The following is a 23,689-nucleotide window of genomic DNA, read 5'->3' as shown; positions in this document are numbered from 1 at the left end:
TAGTCGCGAAACTGTAGGAACCGCGACTAATGAAGTCTTTAGTCGCGGTTCGGCAGACGAACCGCGACCAAAGGCCTGGGCCCAGGGCGCTCGGTGGCCAGCTGGTGCACGTGAGGGGCTTTAGTCGCGGTTGGCCAGGCCAACCGCGACTAAAGGTGCGCAAAGGCCTTTAGTCGCGGTTGGCCAGGCCAACCGCGACTAAAGCTCCTCCCCTATATATACCAGTTCAGCACGCTCACTTAGCCATTTGGTGCCACTTCTCTTCACAAGCTTCACAAGGGGGTGTAGGTTTGCTTTTGGTTCCTCTTATGCACACAAGGTGTTTGATAATTTATTGTACCAAACTTTGTATTTGGTCGATGAACTGAATGATGTATCAAACCTTTTGTCAAACCTTCAAGGGGTTTTAAAATGAATTAGTTTTATTTTTCTGATTTTTTTGATATATAATTGTATTTTTAAGATTTTAAAATGAATTAGTTTTATTTTTCTGATTTTAAAAGGAAAAGGGAAGAAGAAGAAAGAAGGAAAAAGGAAGAAAAAAACAGAAGAAAAAAACAGAAGAAAAAAGGAAAAACAGAAGAAAAAACAAACAGAAGAAAAACATAAGAAAAAAACAGAAGAAAAAAACAGAAGAAAAAAGGAAAAAGGAAAAAAGGAAGAAAAAAAGAAAATATGCCACCTACTGGGCCACCACGGCCTGAATACGACTAGAAACCCATTAAAGGGCCAGGATTCAGGCCCGCGGAAGGCCGAGTAGGCCCACAGGCACATAGTGACAGAATAGGCCCGTAAGCCTGCATTTGAGAGGAGCTCGAAGTGATGAGCGCAGCCGCGCTTATAAACCACTGTCGAAGCCTCTCGGCTAGCGAGGTGGGACTAAACATCCCACCGCACCGCGCCAGTTCTAGCACAGACCTTTAGTCCCGGTTGGGGAGGCGGACCGCGACTAAAGGGTACCCTTTAGTCACGGTTGTTGTCCCCAACTGCGACTAAAGGGTCTTTCTGCGCGGGAACGGAAGCGGCGCCAAAACCCTTTAGTCCCGGTTGGGGAGGCGGACCGCGACTAAAGGGTACCTTTAGTCGCGGTCCGCCTCTCCAACCGCGACTAAAGGTGCGTCTATAAATACTGCACTTAGCAGTTTTGCCACTTCCCATTCTCCTCTCTCTCGACGCCGAAGCCCTGCCCCGACGCCGACGCCGACGCCGAAGCCCTGCGCGCCGCCGCCCCCGTCCCCAGTGAGCGCCGCCTCCGCCCGTGCCCTGCCCTTGCCCGCCGCCCGTGCCTTGCGCCCTTGCCCGCCGCCCGCCGCCCGCCGCCCGCTGGCCCTGCCTGCCGTCCTCCGCGCGCCGGCAGAAGAAGAAGAAGGAAGAAGAAAAAGGAAGAAGAAGAAGAAAGAAAAAGGAAAAAGGAAGAAGAAGAAAGAAGGAAGAAGAAAACAAAAGAAAAACAGAAGAAAAACAAGAAAAAGGAAGAAAAAAGGAAAAAGGAAGAAAAAAAGAAAAAGGAAGAAAACAACAGAAGAAAAAAAGAAAGAAGAAAAAAAAGGAAGAAGAAAAAAAGAAAAAAAGAAACAGTGAAAAAATTAAATACGTGAACTATTCTGAAATCACAATGTTTTTGTATCCATGAACATTTTATGATTCATTTTTTTGAATTCACATACATTTTATGATTTCTCAAATATCTTTTTTCATTGCTATATTTTGATATACTGAATTGTTTTAAAGATGAAAAGGATAAAAACAGGAAAAGAAAAAATGAAATGAAATGAAAAAGAAAAGAAAAAAGAGTGTGGCCAGCACCCCCCGCCCTGCACATGGGCCATCCCGACCCCACATATATTCGTCTCCATCCGCATCCCTGGCCAAACCCTAGCCACTCTACTCCAAGCTCTGTTCGGACAATTTGTTTATACGGAGAGGGGCGGCGAGGGGGGCGGCGATGCGCGCGGTGTTTTTTTAGGGATCGAGAGGGGACGGCGAGGGTTATAAATGTGTTGTCCTCGCCTCCCCTCTCCGTGACGCCGTCGTCTGCCGCCCCGTCTCGCGCTCTACCGGGGCAAATTAATTAAACCCACCCAAGCCCTTATTAACGCAATGAGGGATGCTCAACAGGGGAAGATCAAGTTCAACAGAGAGAACGACGCGCTGACAAAAGCCCTCGGGAATCCTGAACACGGAGGACGTGTACGAGGCATGGGGCACATTCCGTGGAAAATAGGGTTCCCCCAGAACGATGACCCGTACGGTTACAGAAGCCGTAAGAGAAAGATGGATCGGGAAGCAGATGTTGTGGCGCAGTTGGCATCGGAAATGGATGTGATGAAGAAAACCATGAGTGTACTAGTAGCCGAAAGAGATGCAGCTCGGGTGCAGCATGAAGATCATCCAGTGGATCTCGGAAGCCAGCAACAGAGAAGCAGCGTGGCTTCCACGGAGGCCCCACCGGCTGGTGCAGATGCACCGACGATCGAAATTACTGCACCGGAGCCTCTGGTGGTCCAAATTACTGCACCGGAGCCTCTGGTGGTCGAAATTACTTCACCGGAGCCTCCTCGCTACCCCGTGGACGATATAAAGGAGATGAAAGAATGTCATCTGTATTATCCTATCGGGAACATGTCCATGAAGGTAGCCATCGGCAGTGCTTTACCATGTTTACCTGGAGCACTCCACCACAACAACCCCATTCAAGATGGCTATGCTCGTGTCACGGTGGAGGACATAGTCCAAGGGTTTGAGGACCTGGAGATTGACATTGCTACACCTGAAGGGGAGAAAAGACTTGGAGATGTCAAGCGCCATTTCATTCTATGGCAAAAGAAGTTTATCAAGTTTCCAGGCGAGGCGCCAAGGACAACATGTCCACCCCCCTACGGTGGTGGTGGTGGCGGTGGCGGTGGTGGTGGTGGTGGTGGTGGCGGTTCACCTACACCTCCGTCACGTCAGCCGACGCCGCCCCCCAGTCCACAACGTCCGGCGGGTGATCAGCCGCCGCCCCCCAGTCCTCGTCCGGCGGGTGATCAGACGCCGCCCCCCAATCCACCTCCGGCAAAGAAGCAGAAGCAGTCCTGGATTATTAACCCGGACCCTTATGTACCTAAGACCACAAAGGTACCGGAGCCATCACTGAAGCCTCTCCCCACAAGGCCTTGGGAACGTAGTGCCGAGGAAGTCGACGCGGCCGCGGCTGCTGATTTGGAGAAATGGAAGGCGGACTGCAAGAAGAAAAGAGAGCCCGAGCCCAAGCCAGTATTTTCTGATGAGCAAAAGAAGTGGGCTAAGTCATTTTTTAGCACACCGTCCCAAGCCGCGAAGAATCTGCCTAACGACTATGCACGTGAACTTCGCAGGCAGGCACTCATGTTCAAGGAGAACAAAGAGCGGGAGAAGGCCGAAAGTAAAAAAAGCGGGAAACAAGTTGCCCAGCTCGGGGAACAAAGTAAACAATCGATTGCCCCGCTTATAGTGGAAGCCTTCTGTCCGGATGCCCCCGAGATCATACAAGCTGCGGCAGCACAGGGATTGACTGTAACGAGTGCCAGAGAACAAGCGGCCAACTTAGGTATTACTCTTCGTGAACTGTTAGGCCTTGATGAGGCGCCAGTGAAGGAGGTAGTAATTACATATGTCAAGAATGGGCCTCTCGTCGAGCCTGCGCAGGAAAAGGATCTACCTCCACAAATGAAAGGTCTGCTGAAATGGTACAAGGGTTATATAAAAAATAAAAACGCCAAAGAATATATTTATGCGGAAGTTAGACATGAGCATCACTTCAAACATTACTATGTACAAATTGAACTGAGTGAATTGTTCCAGCTTTTCAATCTGCGCGAGCTCGATAAATCTATCATCAGTTGCTACGTTCTGTAAGTGATTTATTAATTTCTACCCCATCTCGTTCATATTGCCTGCACTATATATATGTCCTAACTATATTGTTGTGTCCGCTATTATACATGCAGAATGAAGATTAAGGAATGCAGAGTAAGGAACATCCATGATGTTGGGTTCATTGACCCACACATCGTTAATGGACATGTGTTGGAGCGTTACCCCGCCGACGTGGAGGCAGACCTGTGGCAGTTTCTTACAAAGCAGGAACTCAAAAGTGATATTCTATTTCCTTACCATTTTGAGTGAGTGTTTCTGTCTTGAGCACATTCTCTTTTGTTTACTCCATGCATGGTATGTGGCCGGCTAATCGATGAGTTATGCATGACGTACTGTGCATGTATCGTGTCCGCAGGTTCCACTGGATTCTGCTAGTAATTAAAGTTAACACCTCAGAATGTCTCGTCCACGACTCTGTGAATATGGATCCAAAGCTTTGGGGCGGCATGAGAAGAATGCTGCAGAAGTAATTATTTTCATTCATTTGCGCTCTATATCGATCGGCCTATTTCGTTCATTTCCTAATATCAAGTAACTAATTAATAACTCTCTTGTTCATTTAATTTTCTTTGCCTCGTAGGGTTTGGAGACGGTTCGTAGATACAAAGGTCGGTGAATTCAAAAAAGAGCTAGAATTCAAAATGTTAAAGGCTAAGTATGCTGGGGATATTCAGCCACCGGAGACCAATCTATGTGGATACTATGTCTGTGAGATGATCCGGAGATACACCTCTGAGCGGGTTCCGAGTGATACCAATGCTCAGAGGAATAACCTCCGGTGGATGCTTAGTCCAGAAGCTCGCTTTCGACCACTTCAAGAGGAACTAGCTGGATGGTTCAGCAGGGAAGTCCTCCATCCTAAAGGAGAACACTATTACGAGGACGTAGAACATTATATGCATTAAATCATGTATGGAAACTTGTTCAAAATTGTATATGGTCATCCGATGATATTGAATATATATTGTATATTCCTCTTGAATTCTTTTTGGTTCTTATTTCAAATTTATTTGAAATTGTACATTCATATGCATGTATGTAGTACCGTAGAATATATGAAACTCCTTCAAAATTAAAATAAAGCACAAAAGAAATAAAACAATACAAATTAAACAGAAAACAGGTTTAAGGGGGGGGGGGCTAAAACCCTAAACCTGCGGCGGCCTTTAGTCGCGGTTGGCCAGAAGAACCGCGACTAAAGGTCCTCCGCCCCGACGGCCACCTGGCGCCCAGGTGGACGGGCCTTTAGTCGCGGTTCTTAAGCAACCGCGACTAAAGGGGGGGCCTTTAGTCGCGCCCGTTCGGTCGCGGTTGCGCAACCGCGACTAATGACAGTTGCGAACCGCGACCAAAGGCCCTTTTTCCACCAGTGTATACAATAAGACTGTAGTAGTAATAACAATCTTCTGAAGTCTGAACTACAAATGATCTAAAGACTGCAAAACTTGTAGGAAATCTTTCTCAGCTCTCGCGTCGCTCCCTCCCTGGGGCGACACGAGCGGCGGCTCAGCCCCGTCCACCGCGCGCCCTCCTTCCACTCACTCCCCTCGCCGTCGCCGGTGGGCTCCGCCGGGCGAAGCCCGCACGGATCCGGCGGCGGCGGGGCCTCTTCTTCCCGTCGTTTCTTGGGCGCTCGCGAGGGGGAGCTCGCGGCGGATGGTGGCCGGCGCGCGGAGCTCCGCGTAGGCTGCGGGCGGAGGGAGGGGTGCTGGGGCGGCGGCTTCGGTCCGAGCTCCTGGCGCGGCCTGGGCGTGGACGGCGTGCGCAGGCGGCGACTTCGGATGCGCGCGTGGGGCGCGGACCGGCGGCGGGCGCGGCGGCGGGCGGCGCGCGGCGGGCGCAGCGACTGCTGGGCGTGGCGGGCTTGACGTCCCTGTAGCGCGAGGTGTGATGCGTGTGGAGTGCCGGCTCCTGCTCAGATGCTTCGCTCGAGCGGTTCGATCTGGATCTGGCGCCTCGGTGCTCCGTTCTGGTTGCTGCTCCTTGCGATGCAGGTGGTTGCTGCGGTGGTGGTGGCCGCGACGGTGCTGCAGTGGTGGTTGGCGGCTACGGCCAGGGGGTGGTGCGTATCTGGGCGCGGTGGATCGTGGGATCCCGCGGTCAGAGTGAGGTCGACCTCGGCTTGGATGGTGGCGCGTGGGCGGCGGTCGGTGGCGATTGATGGTGGCACAACTCTGGGAGAAATCCTTGTTCCGATCTTCATCGGAGCCGGCGACGGCGGCTCCCGCGGGTGTCGTTACCTTTCTTGAAAGCGTCGTCTTGGAGCTGTGCTCCTCCTCTTCACGGCATTGGCTCCGGAGGGAAACCTCAGATCAGCTGGATCGGGCGATGGGGGCGTCTTCGCGTCTTTCTCCTTCTTGGGGGCATCGTCTCGGAGCCGGCTACGACTGGAGACCGGTGGATGGCGGCATCTTCGCTGCGTGGCTTGCTGAGGCGGGGCGTTGGTTTCTGTTTTGGCAACAATGATGGCGTTGAGAGGAGCTCGGGTCGCAGCATGGACTTCGGTAGTCGGTTCTTCCCGGCGTGTCTGAGGTGCCCTTCCGTTTGGAGGGCACGCTCGGCGCAAGTCCTGCATATTTCCCTTTCAAAGCTCGTCGTCAAAGTCGGAGCTGACGGTTGCTTGCGCGTGTGGCCATCTGTTGGCATGTGCCGTCGTGGCTTCGGCGGCTGTTTGTAGCCCCGTGTTTCTTGTCGGTGGCCAGGTTGGCCGGTGGTGCCCATGTCATATGGGTTGAGCTGTATCGGTTTTAGCCTGGTTTTCCGCCAATTAACGGGGCAATTCTATTCTTCTTAATCAATGAAATGGCAAGTCTTTTGCCTCGTTTCAAAAAAAAACAAATGATCTAAAAGGAAAAACAACGTTTCTATCGGTTTTCTATCAATTTTTCCTTGGTTTTCTTTGGTTTTTTTCTTCTTCTTTTCTTCCATTTTATGTTTCATAATACATGTCTATTTTATGCAACACAAGTTGTACATTTTTTGTGTATATCAGAAATATTTTTTTAATACACATTGAACATTTTTAAATTATATGATTAATATTTTTGGAAATACATCATTTTCAATATTTTTTGAATATGTGTTGACCATTTTTTCAATACACGGTGATACTTCTTTATTGAATGATAGGGAACATTTTTCAAACTACGCGGTCATTTTTTTTACATCATATAGTAATATTTTTTAAATGTCACAGACATCTTTTGAAATGCATGGGCATTTTTAAAATGCAGCGCACCTTTTTTTTGAATGGTATGAATTATTTTTTTAATTACAGAAACATATTTTTCACACTACAAAAATATTTCACGTACATCTTTTTGAAATGAATACTTTTTAAATATCACATACATTTTTGAGTGATATCAACATATTTCATAACTACGCTAACAATATTTTTACATTGCATTAACATTTTTCAAATTCACGGTTTTACATTATTTAAGTGATTTATCATTTTGAAATGTATGTATTAGAATATTTATCCTTTTACATGATGGGGAACTCGTCAAGATTGGGACACATCCGTCGCCGTCCGCTACAAATTAGTTTAGGTTTTAGTTGAACGGACGAAATATCATTCGGTTTATATAAAATATATCGAATTTATGTTCGTTTGCATGAATTATGTCGTCTTCGCATCAATTATGTCTGAATCTATTTATCTTACGGATGAAGGTTTACGGTAAGCGTTGGATGGCCAGCTCTTCATATCACTATCTACGAACATGACCACAGACAAATACAATATCCGGCGTTGGAGATGCCCTAAGAAAATACACACACAATAGAATACAGTGCTTGTATTTGCGTAGAAGTCACACGATTGAAGGTTGTTTATACACATATAATACTCTAGTAAGTATTGGAAATTATTACATCACGCATCACTAAAAGAACCCTTGACTGGAAGTTTGAATACTACGAAAAGGAAAATCAAATGTTCTTTTTTTTTGCGATGAGAAAAACAAACGCTTGACCTATAATAAGTATATAAAACTGTAGTTACTAGTAGTAATAACAATCTTGTGAACTACCAATGATCGACGCAAGTGTGCAATATATTTAACCGGCGGGCGGCATGAGTCCGTTGCACATTGGAATTCTTGACCAAAGACGTTGCTCGTGTGTGATTCTGATCGACCGTGGAAGATGTTGCAGGCCCTGAAGCAGGCCTCGGAACCTCTCCACGTTGCCGCCGAACTGCCCGTCCTTCAAAATCCGGAAGGCCAGAAGCGCGCGCACGCCGGCGGCGCCTGCGAGGCGCGGGCTCCCCCATGGCGGATGGATGCGCAGGTTAGCGGCGATGCAGTCCAGCCCCACCGGCATGCCCGTGCAGTCGGCCGCCATGGTGGCGACGTCGTATACCTGCTGGCCGAGGTAGTACTGCACGGCGCCGAGGAACCCGGCCACGTCGTGCGGCAGCGGGGCGCCGCCCGTGACGATCTTCAGGAGGTACGCCACGTGGTAGGCGCCGGCGTGGATGATCCATGACAGCGGCCGCCCGTGTCCGGCGCCGATGAGGCCGGAGCCCATGAGCAGCGCGCCGAGCATGTAAGCGTCGACGCCGTGGTTACGGAGCGTGTCGAGGTCGAGGCCGCGCTCGGCGAGGTAGTCGAGGGCCTTGTCGTCGTGCGGGTCAGCGACGCGGCAGAAGTCGCGGAGGTTGAACTCCCAGGCGACCTGCTGGCCTAGGTGGTCGCAGACGGCGATGCCGACCTGGAGCGGCTTCAGGCCGTCCACGTTGGCCTTCATGAGCGCGTAGCGGTGCTCCACCGTCAGGCTGCTGAGGTCCTGTCCGGCGGCGTGGACGAGTCCCGGGTAGTGCACGTCCACGGCGATGTAGCGGGCGCACGCGGCGAAGCTCTGGAGGTAGGCCCACTCTTCGTTGAAGCTCCCCGCCCACACAGGGCGCACCTGGACCGCCAGCTGCGGCTGTACCGGCGGCAGGGGAACCGCGTGGTAAGCAAACGGCGGGGCCTGCACCTGCACGGGAAACGGCGGCGGAAACATGGCGAACGTGCCGGCGGCCGGGTTCACGGCGATGCGTCCGCGGTGCATATCTAGATCTCGGTCGCTTCTTGTTGTTAGATTAGAGATCTCTTGTTGTAATTGTGTTGTTGGCGGTGCGGAGGAGTATATAAAAGGAGGGTGCCGAGCTGGGCTCGAACAAGAAAGGGAGCTGTAGTCGGACTCCGACACAGGATTGGTTTTCGAGTCAAATACGGTACTATCATCTGTTTAGGTGCAGTTATACGCTCATACATCCGGCCGTTGTGAACGCGCGGGACAACACCCAGCATGCTCGAGGTCCTGCATGTTACAACTATCTTCGTCCTAGTTTCTTTGAGTCATATAAATCGATTAATCTTTTTATTCATACTCGTAACAATTACACATACACTTATTTGAACCTAAGATGCAAGAAAATAGGAAGTAACTCCTATGACTAAGAGTTATAATGAAATCTCTTTGACACCTTCTTCGCGGCATCAATCTCTGCTCGAAGAAATACTTGAAAGGCTTCGATAAAGAGGCTGCAATTGCACTGGACAATGATGTTGTCACCCTTGCACATGCACGAACCCGGGACTCGTCCACGCCGCCGGACAGGACCTACTACTAATGGTTTTTGAAGGCGCCTGAGTCGCCCATCTAAAAAGATGGGGATGGGAAGCCTTGATCGATGAACGTCTTGGGCCGAGGATGACCCCCTAGAAGTGCAGGCCATTGAATCACTATATTTTCATCATGGTATCGATGAAAGATTTCACCTCCACAATGAATCAGATCAATAAAAAAGCTTAATACAACAGCATAAACTCATCAGATCCGAATAATCAGATCCACGAGGATAGAAACTCTCTAACCTCATGGCACTGCCAAAAGAACGAGAGAAAATTTTATTCTCAGAAAATTATGATGATCACTAGACGTTCACGAAGAACACAGAGCCCTTGTAGATCCACCCCACCTCTCAGCGCCAAGATGGCAGCCGGAGGCAAGGGGACCTAATAAATTTCTCAAGCGGTAGCGGCAGAGACTACAGTACGACACAATCGAGATAAATAAAGGTTAAATCGATTAATCGAGGGGGATTGTGTGCAGTCGGTACAGTGATCGGCAACAAGCCCGACCTCCCGTGAGGCCGAGGGGCTGTTTTGATTTGGCATGTGCTGGCCCTGCCAATATTGGTATGCCAATTAATTGGCGGCCGATATCGGCACCCACTGTTGGCTAAAAAGTTGGCATCAAATAGAACTAGGAGAGCTGAAGAGGGCAGGGTGCACCTAAGCCAAAAAGTTGGCGAGGCGTCCGATGGATTCCATCCAAACAACTCCCGAGTCAACGAGGATAAGACGTGTTAGTTGGAGCGGTCAGCAATGCACTTTGAACCTGCTAGTAAAAATATAACTAAAATTCTCATTAGAAATACATGGAAGTACCGACACCTACATATAGTTAACTAAACACAAGAGATCATCAAGCATCAATCTCTGATGATCTAAAAAGAGACCATGAAGTCAATTTTGGAGTAAAGATAAATAAGCCACGTTTTAGAATGAAAAAAAGGCTGAAGAGAGAAATAAGCCACAGACTAAAATGAAAAAAAAAACTAAAGAGAGATAAGCCACGGACGAAAATGAGAAGAAAGAGAGAAATAAGCCACGGACTAAAATGAAAAAAAAAAGTAAAGGGAGATTAGCCACGGACGAAAATGAGAAAAATTTGAAAATTTGCGCCCATGAAGTAAATTTTGGAGTAGGGAGAAATAAGCCACGGACTGAAATAAAAAAAGGTGAAGAGAGAAATAATGCATGGAATAAAATGAAAAAATGAAAAAAAAACTTAAAAAAAACTGCGACGCCTGAGAGATTCGAACTCTCGCGGGGAAACCCCATGTACTTAGCAGGCACACGCCTTAACCACTCGGCCAAAGCGTCGCTTGTGTTCTAGCACCTACTTTTTAAGGAAAAAGGCGTGAGATATGTAAACCCGACTCGCTCCCTGAAATCCCACCACCAGCCGAGGCCCCAAGAAACAGCAGTCAGACCATGGACGGCGGCGGAGGCGTGAGGCCATCGCTCCCGTCCGCGGCGGCGGGAGGAGCCTCCGTCCCGGACGAGCCTCGCGACGCGCGCGTGGTGGGGAGCTCCTCCGCTCGATGGGCCTCGGCGAGGGCGAGTACGAGCCGCGCGTCGTGCACCAGTTCCTGGACCTGGCCTACCGCTACGTCGGGGACGTGCTCGGCGACGCCCAGGTCTACGCCGACCACGCGGCCAAGCCGCAGCTCGACGCCGACGACGTCCGCCTCGCCATCCAGGCCAAGGTCAACTTCTCCTTCTCCCAGCCGCCGCCGCGCGAGGTACGAGTACCACCAATCTCAGCAAGAACGAGTGTACATATCTTCGTTAGATTCGGACAAATTACTAGGTCTCGTAGGTTCATTCAATTCGTGAATGACGAGGATAAGGGGCCACTTTAAATTCTAGATCGAGGACTGGCTTTCCTGTGAATCCATCAGATTCAGTGGGGGTAATGTTGTCGACTCCAATTGGGGAAAGGATAAGCACAACAGAGGGTGTGCCGACGTGTTGAAACAATCTTGATACAGGAAATGACGTGTGCTGTTAAGAATTCGTTGAGTTAATTCTTAATTGCTTTCTTGGTTGAGAGGTATATTTGGGTAAAGTATAAATTCAAGTAAGGGTCAATTTCTCGATTAAATAAATGCATTCCACAATAAAAATACATCAATCAAAGTTTCAGACATGGTGGTTAGAAGCCAGCATCTGCAGTGAAGGAATTGCGGTTTTGAGTCCATCAACTCAAATTCATTTTGTCTACACTCGTAGCCATCCAGGGGACCAACATATCAGTCAGTGTTCTACTGAAATTTAAGGAAAACATATGAGGGAATGTGGGATTCAAACCCAGAACGTCTCGAGTAGAACTCTCAAGTCTCAACCCTACCGCTAGGGCCATGATGAGTCCTGTATCCTTTAGGAAGTTGGAACCGACCAAACTCAGATTCAGCTGAGTCCATGTCTTGTTTGGAAAGTTGAATGCTTATCTGCTTAAGGGTCCATATACACAATGTAACCTTTGAAAACCAAGGAAGAAGTAAATAACCTCTTCTGTTAGCGCAGATATCCTGCTGGTACTGTAAGCAGCCGCCTTTACTGTTGGACTTGGAAACAAGAATGCTCTTTGTCTTTATTAGTTGGCTTTACTCTTTAGATATATTATGTGTACAAACATCGTATGATTCTTAATGTGTATGAGGCTGGCACGTGAAGATATACCTAATGTTATGAATCATATTAGATACTCCCTCCGATCCATATTAATTGTCGCAGCTTTAGAACAACTTTAGTATAAAATTGTACTAAAGCTGCGACAATTAATTTGGATCGGAAGGAGTACTACAAAGATATTAGGGTCATGCACAAGTGTACTCACTTGCATGTTAGCTGCTAAGTGCAACTAAAGAATATCTTGCGTAGATAAAGGCTATGAACAACTTTGTGGTTATGCTTTGAAGTTAAGTGCTTGTTTTATGTTTTATCAGAATCCTTGAAATTTAAAGCTGACACAAAGTAGTCTATAATTATATGCCTAGGTGGATGATAAGTCATTCCCCACATAGCATTCCGTAATGACGCTTAGCTGCCAATTCACTGATACACTGGTGCCCCCACTCCCACCCCTCCAATTCTTTGGGAACAGGCTATGTATAGTAGTAAACAATGTTTTGAAATACATAGCTAGACTTTTATGGAAACACGAAACAAACAGGGTATGATTTTTATTTGTGTATGAGGCTGGCATCTGAAGATATAGGTAAAATATTGATGAATCATATTAGTAGTACAAATATATTGGAGATTGAGGGTCATGCACAAGTATACCCCCTTGCATGTTAGCTTCCAGTGCCTTCAACTAAAGAAGATGTTGCGTTGATAAAGGCTGTGAGCAACTCATGTGGTTATGCTTTGAAGTCAAATGCTTGTTTTATGTTTAATCAGATCCCTGGAAATTCAAGTTGACACGAAATACTCTATGCATAGGTTGATGACAAGTCATTTTTCTGATGTCACACAGGTTCTACTCGAGTTGGCACGCAGCCGGAACAAGATCCCGCTGCCCAAGTCTATAGCTCCACCTGGCTCAATCCCCTTGCCACCCGAACAGGACACATTGTTGAGTGAAAACTACCAACTCCTACCTGCATTGAAGCCGCCAACTCAGACCGAGGAAGCAGAAGATGACAATGAGGGAGCTGGTGCAAGCCCTACCAATCCTAATCCAAACTATCCGCAGGATCAGAGGGGCAGTGAGCAACATCAGCCTCAGAGCCAGAGGGTTTCTTTCCAACTGAACGCGGTGGCCGCCGCAGCTGCAAAACGTTCTCTAGTGACAATTGATCAGTTGAACATGGGCTAACTAACTGTAGATCGTTGGCTGGTTCCTAGTGCTTGCTCCCGCAAGCCTGCTTGCTGATGCTTGTGTAGCTGCTGAGATGACCCTCCTATTTCACCATGAAAAATGCTGATTGTTGAGGAAAGGGAGCAGCCTTGCATGTAGTGTAAGTTGTAGCCGTGCACCTCTCTGGTTAATTCATTCCTGTCCATCATTTGTACTTATGGATTTTGTTGAACTTGATCTGTCCCGTCGTTGTTTCTGATTGCGAAATTGGTGTTCGTACTGCGACTGTTCCTATCATGCTTTTGATGGCATGTACCCCCTAGTACAAAGTTGAGTAATCTATTTTGGAACGGAGGGAGTAGCACATACGTATTTGGTTGGTTAAAATGAGGACCAAAACATGTGGAGATAAATATCTTTTGTGCATTCAGCATAGAACACTTAATAAATAAATTAAAAATGCAACAAGGCCCGTCTAGCTCAGTTGGTAGAGCGCAAGGCTCTTAACCTTGTGGTCGTGGGTTTGAGCCCCACGGTGGGCGCTTTATTTTTCTTTCTACTCTCCAGGAATCCAGTTTTCATATGCAGTGCATGAATGAATGATGATGGATGGCCATTGCATTGCAATTAGCCCATGGTTGCTTTGAGATTCATTTTATTTTGCTTGTTGTTGTCCAAATTTATCTCGTTCCAAAATGCTTGCTCGGTTTTTGTCTTGTTTCAACGTGTATCACCATGCTACGTCGTGGTTGCTTTGAGATTCATTTTACTTTGCTGGTTGTTGTCCAAATTTATCTCGTTTCAAAATGATTTGCTGGGTTTTTGTCTTGTTTCAAGTGTAGCACCATGCTACGTCGTGTCTAAGAATAAAAATAATACATTTTTGTGGATCAGATTTGCTTTTTTTTCTTGAGAATCTGTGGATCAGATTCTCTGATATATGATGATACGCAATGAAACATTAAAGGACACTTTGGAACAAGAAGAAAAACCTAATGCAACACTTAGAAACAAGACACAATCTAAAAACAATCACACAATTAACGTTAGTCTAGAAGTAAAAATGGATGGTGGATCCATGCACGGGATATACCGTACACAGTAGAATTGTTTTTCTCGTCAAATGTCGTAAACATACTTATTTTAATGAAATGATTCAGGTGGTGAAACTCACCTTTCTCTTCCTCTTGTTAGAGCATCTCTAGACTCTAGTCGACCCCCCCCCCCCCCCCCCCCCCCCCCAAATTATATTTGAGACATGGATTTTTTATTTTTTAAAACTTTATCAAAAAAATGTGTTTTTAAAGAATTAACACCCATCTGTGAGATCTCTCATTTTCTTTAGTCCCTCAAAAAGTAACTTTTCACTACACAAAACTTCCCCTCTCACTCATTTTTCTCTAAGAAGAGCACTTCTCAATAGAAAAAAAAAGGTGGAGATCGCTCCCTCCCGCATTCATGGCCTGGCGACCGTCGCGCTAACCGATCGGTCTGGCTCTGACTATAACCACCCCCAACCATAACCCACACCGCCACTCATCCATTTTTGTCGTCGACGCTCGGCCACTATCGCCTCCCGAGGCCCGCGCCATTGCCTCCCTATGCGGCTCACCGCCTTCGCCCTTGAGCTCCCGCTATTGTCTCGTCTTGTCGCCTCCTTCACCGAGCACCCACACTACCGATCATGCCACAGCTGTCACTACTGCCGAAGTACCGCGACGTGAGGCTCCGGTCGTGAGGCAAGTGGGCGACGATCCATAACCCAGATGTGGCAGCACAAGTGTGCCTTGCATGCTCGCCATCATGGAGGAGGTCGCGTGCGCCTGCGTCGACGTCGCCGAGCTTTGCTTCTTCGAGAGACGGGCGAAGCTAAGAATCCTCTCCAACGCCGCAATCGCGAGTGCGCCTCCCAGGCCAAAGGGAGGAGGAGTATAGCTCGACCAAGCGCGCCAATGAGGAGCTGCCTTCAGGGCCGCGCTCCTCGCCAAGAATTGCATGTTCTACCTTCTTTGAGTTCATGGAGAATGCGCACGATCGAGAGCGCCGCAAAATCGCCCACCTCGAGGCCGAGCTTGACGAGATGTACAAGGAGCTTGTCGATTGCAAGGAGAAGGACAACTCGTTGTCATAGCGTCGGCTCACCACCAACGACTAGGAGGACGGCCGCTCTGGCGGAGGGTGATCCGCATCTCCTCCTCCGACGAGGAGTACAACTCCTCTTTTAGTTTATTATCTTGATGCTTTAGCTAGCTTTATGTCTGTCAGTCTGTGTAGTGTTAGCAGGTAGTGGATTGTTTAATTAAGTTATGGATGATGTTAATATGCTAATGTTGTTTAATTATGCAATAAAGTAGTTTAAACTTGTGTTTGAAATGAACTTGTGTGCAAAACATTGTGTTTTTTTAGGGTTAAGTTTTGACGGATCTGCTAACAAAAGTTTAATCAAAACGTAAAGGATGAGTGATAGACTGATGGATTCGGCTCTTAGAAGTCTTCGACTCCATGGCGTACACGCCGGAAAAAACAGATTAGGATGCTTAAACTCCGCATAATTGGTGCACATACTTGTGTACTAACAGATACGGATGTTTCCTTCTCCGTACCCGTTTCCAAATTAGAAATGAGCCTTGTGTGCATGAAAATGATTCACAAATGAAAATATGAAATCAAAAACAGCACAGCCCGTCTAGCTCAGTTGGTAGAGCGCAAGGCTCTTAACCTTGTGGTCGTGGGTTCGAGCCCCACGGTGGGCGACCTGTTTTTTTCCTTCCTCCACGCCACTGTTAGTGCATGCCATGATACAGCATGCCTGAGGATCAGTTTTTTCTTTTTCTTTTGAGGGGTGCCTGAGGATCAGTTGTGAGTTGTGACAGGCCACTGCGTTGTACGAGAGCCGGTGTGCAGGTCAGCTTGTGCGACCTCTCATCGCACATCCGATGTCCATCTCCGACCACTGCAGGGCGACCCAGTTTGCTGCTTGCTCATAGTTAAACTGGTTTGGCGTGTCAACCCATCCGCAGGTTAGGGAAACCATGCTATCTGATTAGGGCAACGATCTGCGCCGGTGCGCCGGCCCAACTGTTAGGCCGGTCGCACCGCGGCCGTTGGATCTGAGCGAGTGGGCCGTTGGATCCGGCTGAACAAGCTCGCCCTATCGTCTTCTACCTCGCACCACGGCGTCGCGCCTCCTACCGCCCCCGCCGCTCCAAGCGTTGCGCAGCCCCTCCCCTCTCCCCTCCCCTCTCCCCTCCCCTCCCCCCCCGCCCCCGGTCGTCCTCGTCTCCGTGCTCGCCGCCGGTCGCCGTAGCCGCTCGCCGTCGCTGCTGCAGCAACATTGTAACTGCTAGCCGCTCGCCGTTGTTGCTTTGCCCCGTGCAACAGCCCCACCCCGCGGTTGAAGCTTTTGTTGAGACCGTTGTAGCTCCGGTTGCAACGACTGAAGCTCGCCGGCATGCTCGCCGCCGCTCATCCCCGGTGTGCATCTTGCAAACAAAAAATCGAGCACCGGGGAAGATGCCCAGTGCTACAACCAACGACCAAAAAGGCTACAACTAGTGATAGAAAAAGCTTCAACCGGCTACGGAAAAAGCTTCAACCAGTATACGACTGGAGCCATGGATGACCAAGAAAAGTTACAACCGTTGACAGAAAAAGCTTCATCTAGCGACGAAAAAAGCTTCATCCGACTATAAAAAAAGTTTCAACCGTGGAATTGAAGCCATGGACGAAAAACGAAAAGTTGCAACCGACAGTTACAAAAGTTACAACCGCATTGAAAAAAGATTCAAACTTCTTATCTCAGCTGCGACCCCGCGATGACGATGACGCCGTTTTGCTGCAACCGTAGTAGATTTTTGCTACCACCGGCGAGTGAATTTGTTACAACCGGTTCCAGCAAAATTTCGCCGCGGGCTGTAGTCTGCCATGGCTGGTTGCGGCTCCAGCGTGGCCGGGTCCGGCGAGGTAGGCAGAGCTCCGATGCATGCGGATCCGCGCGGATCTGGTTGAGGGCGGCCAGATCGGCTGATTCTCATGACGGCGGCGGCCCTGGGAGGCCTCCGGCGTGGGCGATGGGTTGACCATGGCAACGGGGAGAGAGAAGAGAGAGATGGCTGAGAGGAAGAAGAGAAAAGGCAGGAGGAAGAAGACGCACATGGGCGGGCCCTCCAATCCTACGTGTCGCTAGGCGAGTCGCTGGCGCGTTTGCGCGTGGCCGCGACCGGCCGAAGCTTCGGCCGGTGCGCCGTTGCCAAACGATTCCCATCTGATTAAGGTTAGAGAAAGCAATAGCCATGCTCTATCTGCTGAAGGTGGCCTCGATGAACGAGTACTAAGCATTGACCTGCTGACACATCGCGCCAACCAGGAGTCTTCCCCGCAAAGCCACCACCGAGCATCTCGAGAACATGGACTAACTATCTTGTTGCAGCGCAGTGAGTTGTGGTTGTATATTGGAACCCGTAAGCATGGAAGGCCGATACCGAGAGATTACCCTTACACATCAGGTTTCCTCAGTTTTGCCCTCTTGGTTTGGTGTTTATTTTTTGTTAGACTTGTAGACTTGTACGTATTGTAACCCCTGTACATTGTATCTGTACGCGATGAGGTACCCCTTGTTATATATGTTATCGTGGCCGACCCTCTCGGGTGTCGAAGCTTATAACCCCAAAACCCTTTGTCTATCATGGTATCAGATGCGATCTAGCGATCCTGACCTAGCCATGCCGTCTTCCGGTGCTTCCTCCGAGGCCGCCGCCGCTGCCCTCTCCGGCGCGGCCACCCTCGCTGCTCTCACCGGCACAGCGACTATGTCTGCCGTTACCACCTTGCTCGCCGATCCCTACAAGGCCCCTGCGTCGCTCACCGATCCGATCGGGTCGGGCGCGTCCGTCTTCGCCCCGCCGTCCGTCTTCGCCCCGCCGTTCCTGTCCAATCTTCTCCAAGGAGGAAGATCGATAGGGGCCTTGTTTTCCGGGGCGACTTCCTCGGCTCCTCCCAGCTCACCGGCTCTGCGCCCCAACTACGGCGCGATGGCGCCCTACGCGCCGCCACCGTCGTATGCGTACGACCCCGCCGCCTATAGTGCCTTCTACGGCGCTCCCTACGGTGCCCCCTACGGCGCCCCCTACGTTGGTCATGGCGCTCTGAAGGAAATATGCCCTAGAGGCAATAATAAAGTTATTATTTATTTCCTTATTTCATGATAAATGTTTATTCTTCATGCTAGAATTGTATTAACCGGAAACATAATACATGTGTGAATACATTGACAAACATAATGTCACTAGTATGCCTCTACTTGACTAGCTCATTAATCAAAGATGGTTAAGTTTCCTAACCATAGACATGAGTTGCTATTTGATTAACGGGATCACATCATTAGGAGAATGATGTGATTGACTTGACCCATTCCGTTAGCCTTAGCACTTGATTGTTTAGTATGTTGCTACTGCTTTCTTCATGACTTATACATGTTCCTATGACTATGAGATTATGCAACTCCCGTTTACCGGAGGAACACTTTGTGTGCTACCAAACGTCACAACATAACTGGGTGATTATAAAGGAGCTCTACAGGTCTCTCCGAAGGTACATGTTGGGTTGGCGTATTTCGAGATTAGGATTTGTCACTCCGATTGTCGGAGAGGTATCTCTGGGCCCACTCGGTAATGCACATCACTATAAGCCTTGCAAGCATTGCAACGAATGAGTTAGTTGCGGGATGATGTATTATGTAACAAGTAAAGAGACTTGCCGGTAACGAGATTGAACTAGGTATTAAGATACCGACGATTAAATCTCGGGCAAGTAACATACCGATGACAAAGGGAACAACGTATGTTGTTATGCGGTTTGACCGATAAAGATCTTCGTAGAATATGTGGGAGCCAATATGAGCATCCAAGTTCCGTTATTGGTTATTGACCGGAGACATGTCTCGGTCATGTCTACATTGTTCTCGAACCCATAGGGTCCGCACGCTTAAGGTTTCGATGCCAGTTATATTATGAGTTTATGAGTTTTGATGTACCGAAGGAGTTCGGAGTCCCGGATGAGATCGGGTACATGACGAGGAGTCTCGAAATGGTCGAGACGTAAAGATCGATATATTGGACGACTATATTCGGACTTCGGAAAGGTTCCGAGTGATTCGGGTATTTTTCGGAGTACCGGAGAGTTACGGGAATTCGCCGGGGAGTATATGGGCCTTATTGGGCCATACGGAATAGAGGAGAGAGGGCAAAAGGAAGGAGGCCTGCGCCCCCCCCCCCCTCTGGTCCGAATTGGACAAGGGGCGCGACCCCCTTTTCCTTCTTCCTCTTCCCCTCTTTCCCCTTCTCCTACTCCAACAAGGAAGGAGGGAGTCCTACTCCCGGTGGGAGTAGGACTCCCCTTGGCGCGCCCCCTCCTAGGCCGGCCGCCCCTCCCCCCTTGCTCATTTATATACAGGGGCAGGGGGGCACCTCTAGGCACGACAACAATTGATCTCTTGATCTCTTAGCCGTGTGCGGTGCCCCCCTCCACCATAGTCCACCTCGATAATATTGTAGCGGTGCTTAGGCGAAGCCCTGCGACGGTTGAACATCAAGATCGTCACCACGCCATCGTGCTGACGGAACTCTCCCTCGACACTCGGCTGGATCGGAGTTCGAGGGACGTCATCAAGCTGAACGTGTGCTAGAACTCGGAGGTGCCGTAGTTTTGATGCTTGATCGGTCGGCCCGTGAAGACGTACGACTACATCAACCGCGTTGTCATAACGCTTCCGCTTTCGGTCTACGGGGGTACGTGGAAAACACTCTCCCCTCTCGTTGATATGCATCACCATGATCTTGCGTGTGCGTAGGATTTTCTTTTTGAAATTACTACGTTCCCTAACAGTGGCATCCGAGCCTAGGTTTTATGCGTTGATGTTATATGCACGAGTAGAACACAAGTGAGTTGTGGGCGATACAAGTCATACTGCTTACCAGCATGTCATAATTTGGTTCGGCGGTATTGTTGGATGAAGCGGCCCGGACCGACATTACGCGTACGCTTACGCGAGACTGGTTCTACCGACGTGCTTTGCACACAGGTGGCTGGCGGGTGTCAGTTTCTCCAACTTTAGTTGAACCGAGTGTGGCTACGCCCGGTCCTTGAGAAGGTTAAAACAGCACTAACTTGACGAACTATCGTTGTGGTTTTGATGCGTAGGTAAGAACGGTTCTTGCTCAGCCCGTAGCAGCCACGTAAAATTTGCAACAACAAAGTAGAGGACGTCTAACTTGTTTTTGCAGGGCATGTTGTGATGTGATATGGTCAAGACGTGATGAGATATAAGTTGTTGTATGAGATGATCATGTTTTGTTGAAGTTATCGGCAACTGGCAGAAGCCCTATGGTTGTCTCTTTGTTGCATAAGATGCAAGTGCCAAATAATTGCTTTACTTTATTGCTATGCGATAGCAATAGTTGCAAGAGTAATAGTTGGCGAGACGACCATGTGACGACACATTGATATAGATCAAGATGATGAAGATCATGGTGTCATGCCGGTGACGATAGAGATCATGACAGTACTTTGGAGATGGAGATCAAAGGCGCAAGATGATCATGGCCATATCATGTCACATATTTTGATTGCATATGATGTTTATCTGTTATACATCTTATTCTGTTTTGTTTGACGGTAGCATTTTAAGATGATCTCTCACTAATTATCAAGAAGTGTTCTCCCTGAGTATGCACCATTGTGAAAGTTCTTCGTGCTGAGACACCACGTGATGATCGGGTGTGATAGGCTCTACGTTCAAATACAATGGGTGCAAAACAGTTGCACACGCGGAATACTCAGGTTAAACTTGACGAGCCTAGCATATACAGATATGGCCTCGGAAACGGAGACCGAAAGGTCAAACGTGAATCATATAGTAGATATGATCAACATAGTGATGTTCACCATTGAAAACTACTCCATCTCACGTGATGATCGGACATGGTTTAGTTGATTTGAATCACGTGATTACTTAGATGACTAGAGAGATGTTTGTCTAAGTGGGAGTTCTTAAGTAATATGATTAATTGAACTTTAATTTATCATGAACTTAGTCCTGGTAGTATTTTGCAAATTATGTTGTAGATCAATAGCTCGCGTTTTTTGCTTCCCAATGTTTTTATATGTGTTCCTAGAGAAAACTATGTTGAAAGATGTTAGTAGCAATGATGCGGATTCGATCCGTGATCTGAGGATTATCCTCGTTGCTGCATAGAAGAATTATGTCCTTGATGCACCGCTAGGTGACAGACCTATTGCAGGAGCAGATGCAGACGTTATGAACATTTGGCTAGCTCAATATGATGACTACTTGATAGTTTTGCGCACCATGTTTTATGGCTTAGAACCGGGACTACAAAAACGTTTTTGAAATGTCATGGAACATATAAGATGTTTCAAGAGATGAAATTGGTATTTCAGACTCATGCCCGTGTCAAGAGGTATGAGACCTTTGACAAATACTTCGCCTAAAAGATGGAGGAGAATTGCTCAACTAGTGAGCAAGTACTTAGATTTTCTGAGTACTACAATTGCTTGAATCAAGTGGGAGTTAATCTTCTAGATAGGATAGTGATTGGCAGAGTTCACTAATCACCATCACCAAGTTACTGGAACTTCGTGATGAACTATAATGCAAGGGATGACGAAAACGATTCCCGAGCTCTTCGTGATGCTAAAATCGACGAAGGTAGAAATCAAGAAAGAGCATCAAGTGTTGATGATTGACAAGACCACTAGTTTCAAGAAAAGGGCAAAGGGAAAGAAAAGGGAACTTCAAGTAGAATGGCAAGCAAGTTGTCACTCCCGCGAAGAATCCCAAAGCTGGACCAAAGCCTGAAACTGAGTGCTTACACTACAAAGGAAATGGTCACTGGAAGCGGAAATGCCCTGAATATTTGGTGGATAAGAAGGATGACAAAGTGAACAAGGGTATATTTGATATACAGGTTATTGATGTGTACCTTACTAGTGTTTATAGTAGCCCCTAAGTATTTGATACTTGTTCGGTTGCTAAAAATTAGTAACTCAAAACAGGAGTTACAGAATAATCAGAGACTAGTTGAGGGTGAAGTGGCGATGAGTGTTGGAAGTAGTTCCAAGATTGATATGATCATCATCGCACACTCTCTACACTTTCGGGATTAGTGTTAAACCTAAATAAATGTTATTTGGCGTTTGCGTTGAACATGAATATGATTTGATCATGTTCATTGCGATACGGTTATTCATTTAAAGTCAAAGAATAATTGTTGTTCTGTTTACATGAATAAAACCTTCGATGGTCATACACCCAATGAAAATAGTTTGTTGGATCTCAATCGTAGTGATACACATATTCATAATATTGATGCCAAAAGATGCAAATTTAATAATGATAGTGCAACTTATTTGTGGCACTGCCGTTTGGGTTATATCGGTGTAAAGCGCATGAAGAAACTCCATAAAGATGGATTTTTGGAATCACTTGGTTATGAATCATTTGATGCTTGCGAACCGTGCCTTTTGGGCGAGATGACTAAAACTCCATTCTCCAAAACAATGGAACGAGCTACTGATTTATTGGAAATAATACATATCGATGTATGCGATCCAATGAGTATTGATGCTCGTGGCGAGTATCGTTATTTTCTGACCTTCACTCATGATTTGAGCAGATATGGGTATATCTACTTAATGAAACACAAGTCTGAAACATTTGAAATGTTCAAAGAAATTCAGAGTGAAGTGAAGAATCATTGTAACAAGAAAATAAGGTTTCTACGATCTGATCGTGGAGAAGAATATTTGAGTTACGAGTTTGGCCTTTATATAAAAACAATGTGGAATAGTTTCACAGTTCACACCACCTGGAACACTATAGTGTTATGGTGTGTCCGAACGTCGTAACCGCACTTTATTGGATATTGTGCGATCAATGATGTCTCTTACCGAGTTACCAATATCATTTTGGGGTTATGCATTAGAGATAGCTGCATTCACGTTTAAATAGGGCACCATCAAAATCCGTTGAGACGACGCCTTATGAACTGTGGTTTGGCAAGAAACCAAAGTTGTCATTTCTTAAAGTTTTGGGTTGCGATGCTTATGTGAAAAAGTTTCAACCTGATAAGCTCGAACCCAAACCGGAGAAGTGCGTCTTCATAAAATACCCAAAGGAAACTGTTGGGTACACCTTCTATCACAAATTCGAAGGCAAAATCTTTGTTGCTAAGAATGGATCCTTTCTAGAGAAGGAGTTTCTCTCGAAAGAAGTGAGTGGGAGGAAAGTAGAACTTGATGAGGTAACTGTACCTGCTCCCTTATTGGAAAGTAGTTCATCACAGAA

At 47.6% G+C, this 23,689-nt stretch overlaps 1 protein-coding gene, 3 non-coding genes and 1 pseudogene across 4 annotated transcripts; 3 read left to right on the top strand and 2 right to left on the bottom strand.

Annotated features, from left to right (window-relative positions):
• Positions 1–7,823: 7,823 nt before the first annotated feature.
• On the bottom strand, positions 7,824–8,994 carry LOC123071852 (probable CCR4-associated factor 1 homolog 11). Its single transcript, XM_044495429.1, has one exon. The coding sequence runs from the start codon at positions 8,956–8,958 to the stop codon at positions 7,963–7,965; it is 996 nt and encodes a 331-aa protein (XP_044351364.1). The 5' UTR covers positions 8,959–8,994; the 3' UTR covers positions 7,824–7,962.
• A 1,765-nt stretch (positions 8,995–10,759) lies between these two features.
• On the bottom strand, positions 10,760–10,841 carry TRNAS-GCU (transfer RNA serine (anticodon GCU)). The gene has a single exon. It is a non-coding gene; the product is annotated as a tRNA-Ser (tRNA).
• A 96-nt stretch (positions 10,842–10,937) lies between these two features.
• On the top strand, positions 10,938–13,593 carry LOC123071853 (transcription initiation factor TFIID subunit 9-like; annotated as a pseudogene).
• A 202-nt stretch (positions 13,594–13,795) lies between these two features.
• TRNAK-CUU (transfer RNA lysine (anticodon CUU)) lies at positions 13,796–13,868 on the top strand. Its single transcript has one exon. It is a non-coding gene; the product is annotated as a tRNA-Lys (tRNA).
• A 2,138-nt stretch (positions 13,869–16,006) lies between these two features.
• Positions 16,007–16,079, top strand: TRNAK-CUU (transfer RNA lysine (anticodon CUU)). The gene has a single exon. It is a non-coding gene; the product is annotated as a tRNA-Lys (tRNA).
• Positions 16,080–23,689: the final 7,610 nt, after the last annotated feature.

This window comes from Triticum aestivum, chromosome 3B (genome assembly GCF_018294505.1).
Source record: "Triticum aestivum cultivar Chinese Spring chromosome 3B, IWGSC CS RefSeq v2.1, whole genome shotgun sequence".
NCBI lineage: Eukaryota > Viridiplantae > Streptophyta > Magnoliopsida > Poales > Poaceae > Triticum > Triticum aestivum.
This window is presented reverse-complemented; position numbering and strand designations above follow the sequence as displayed.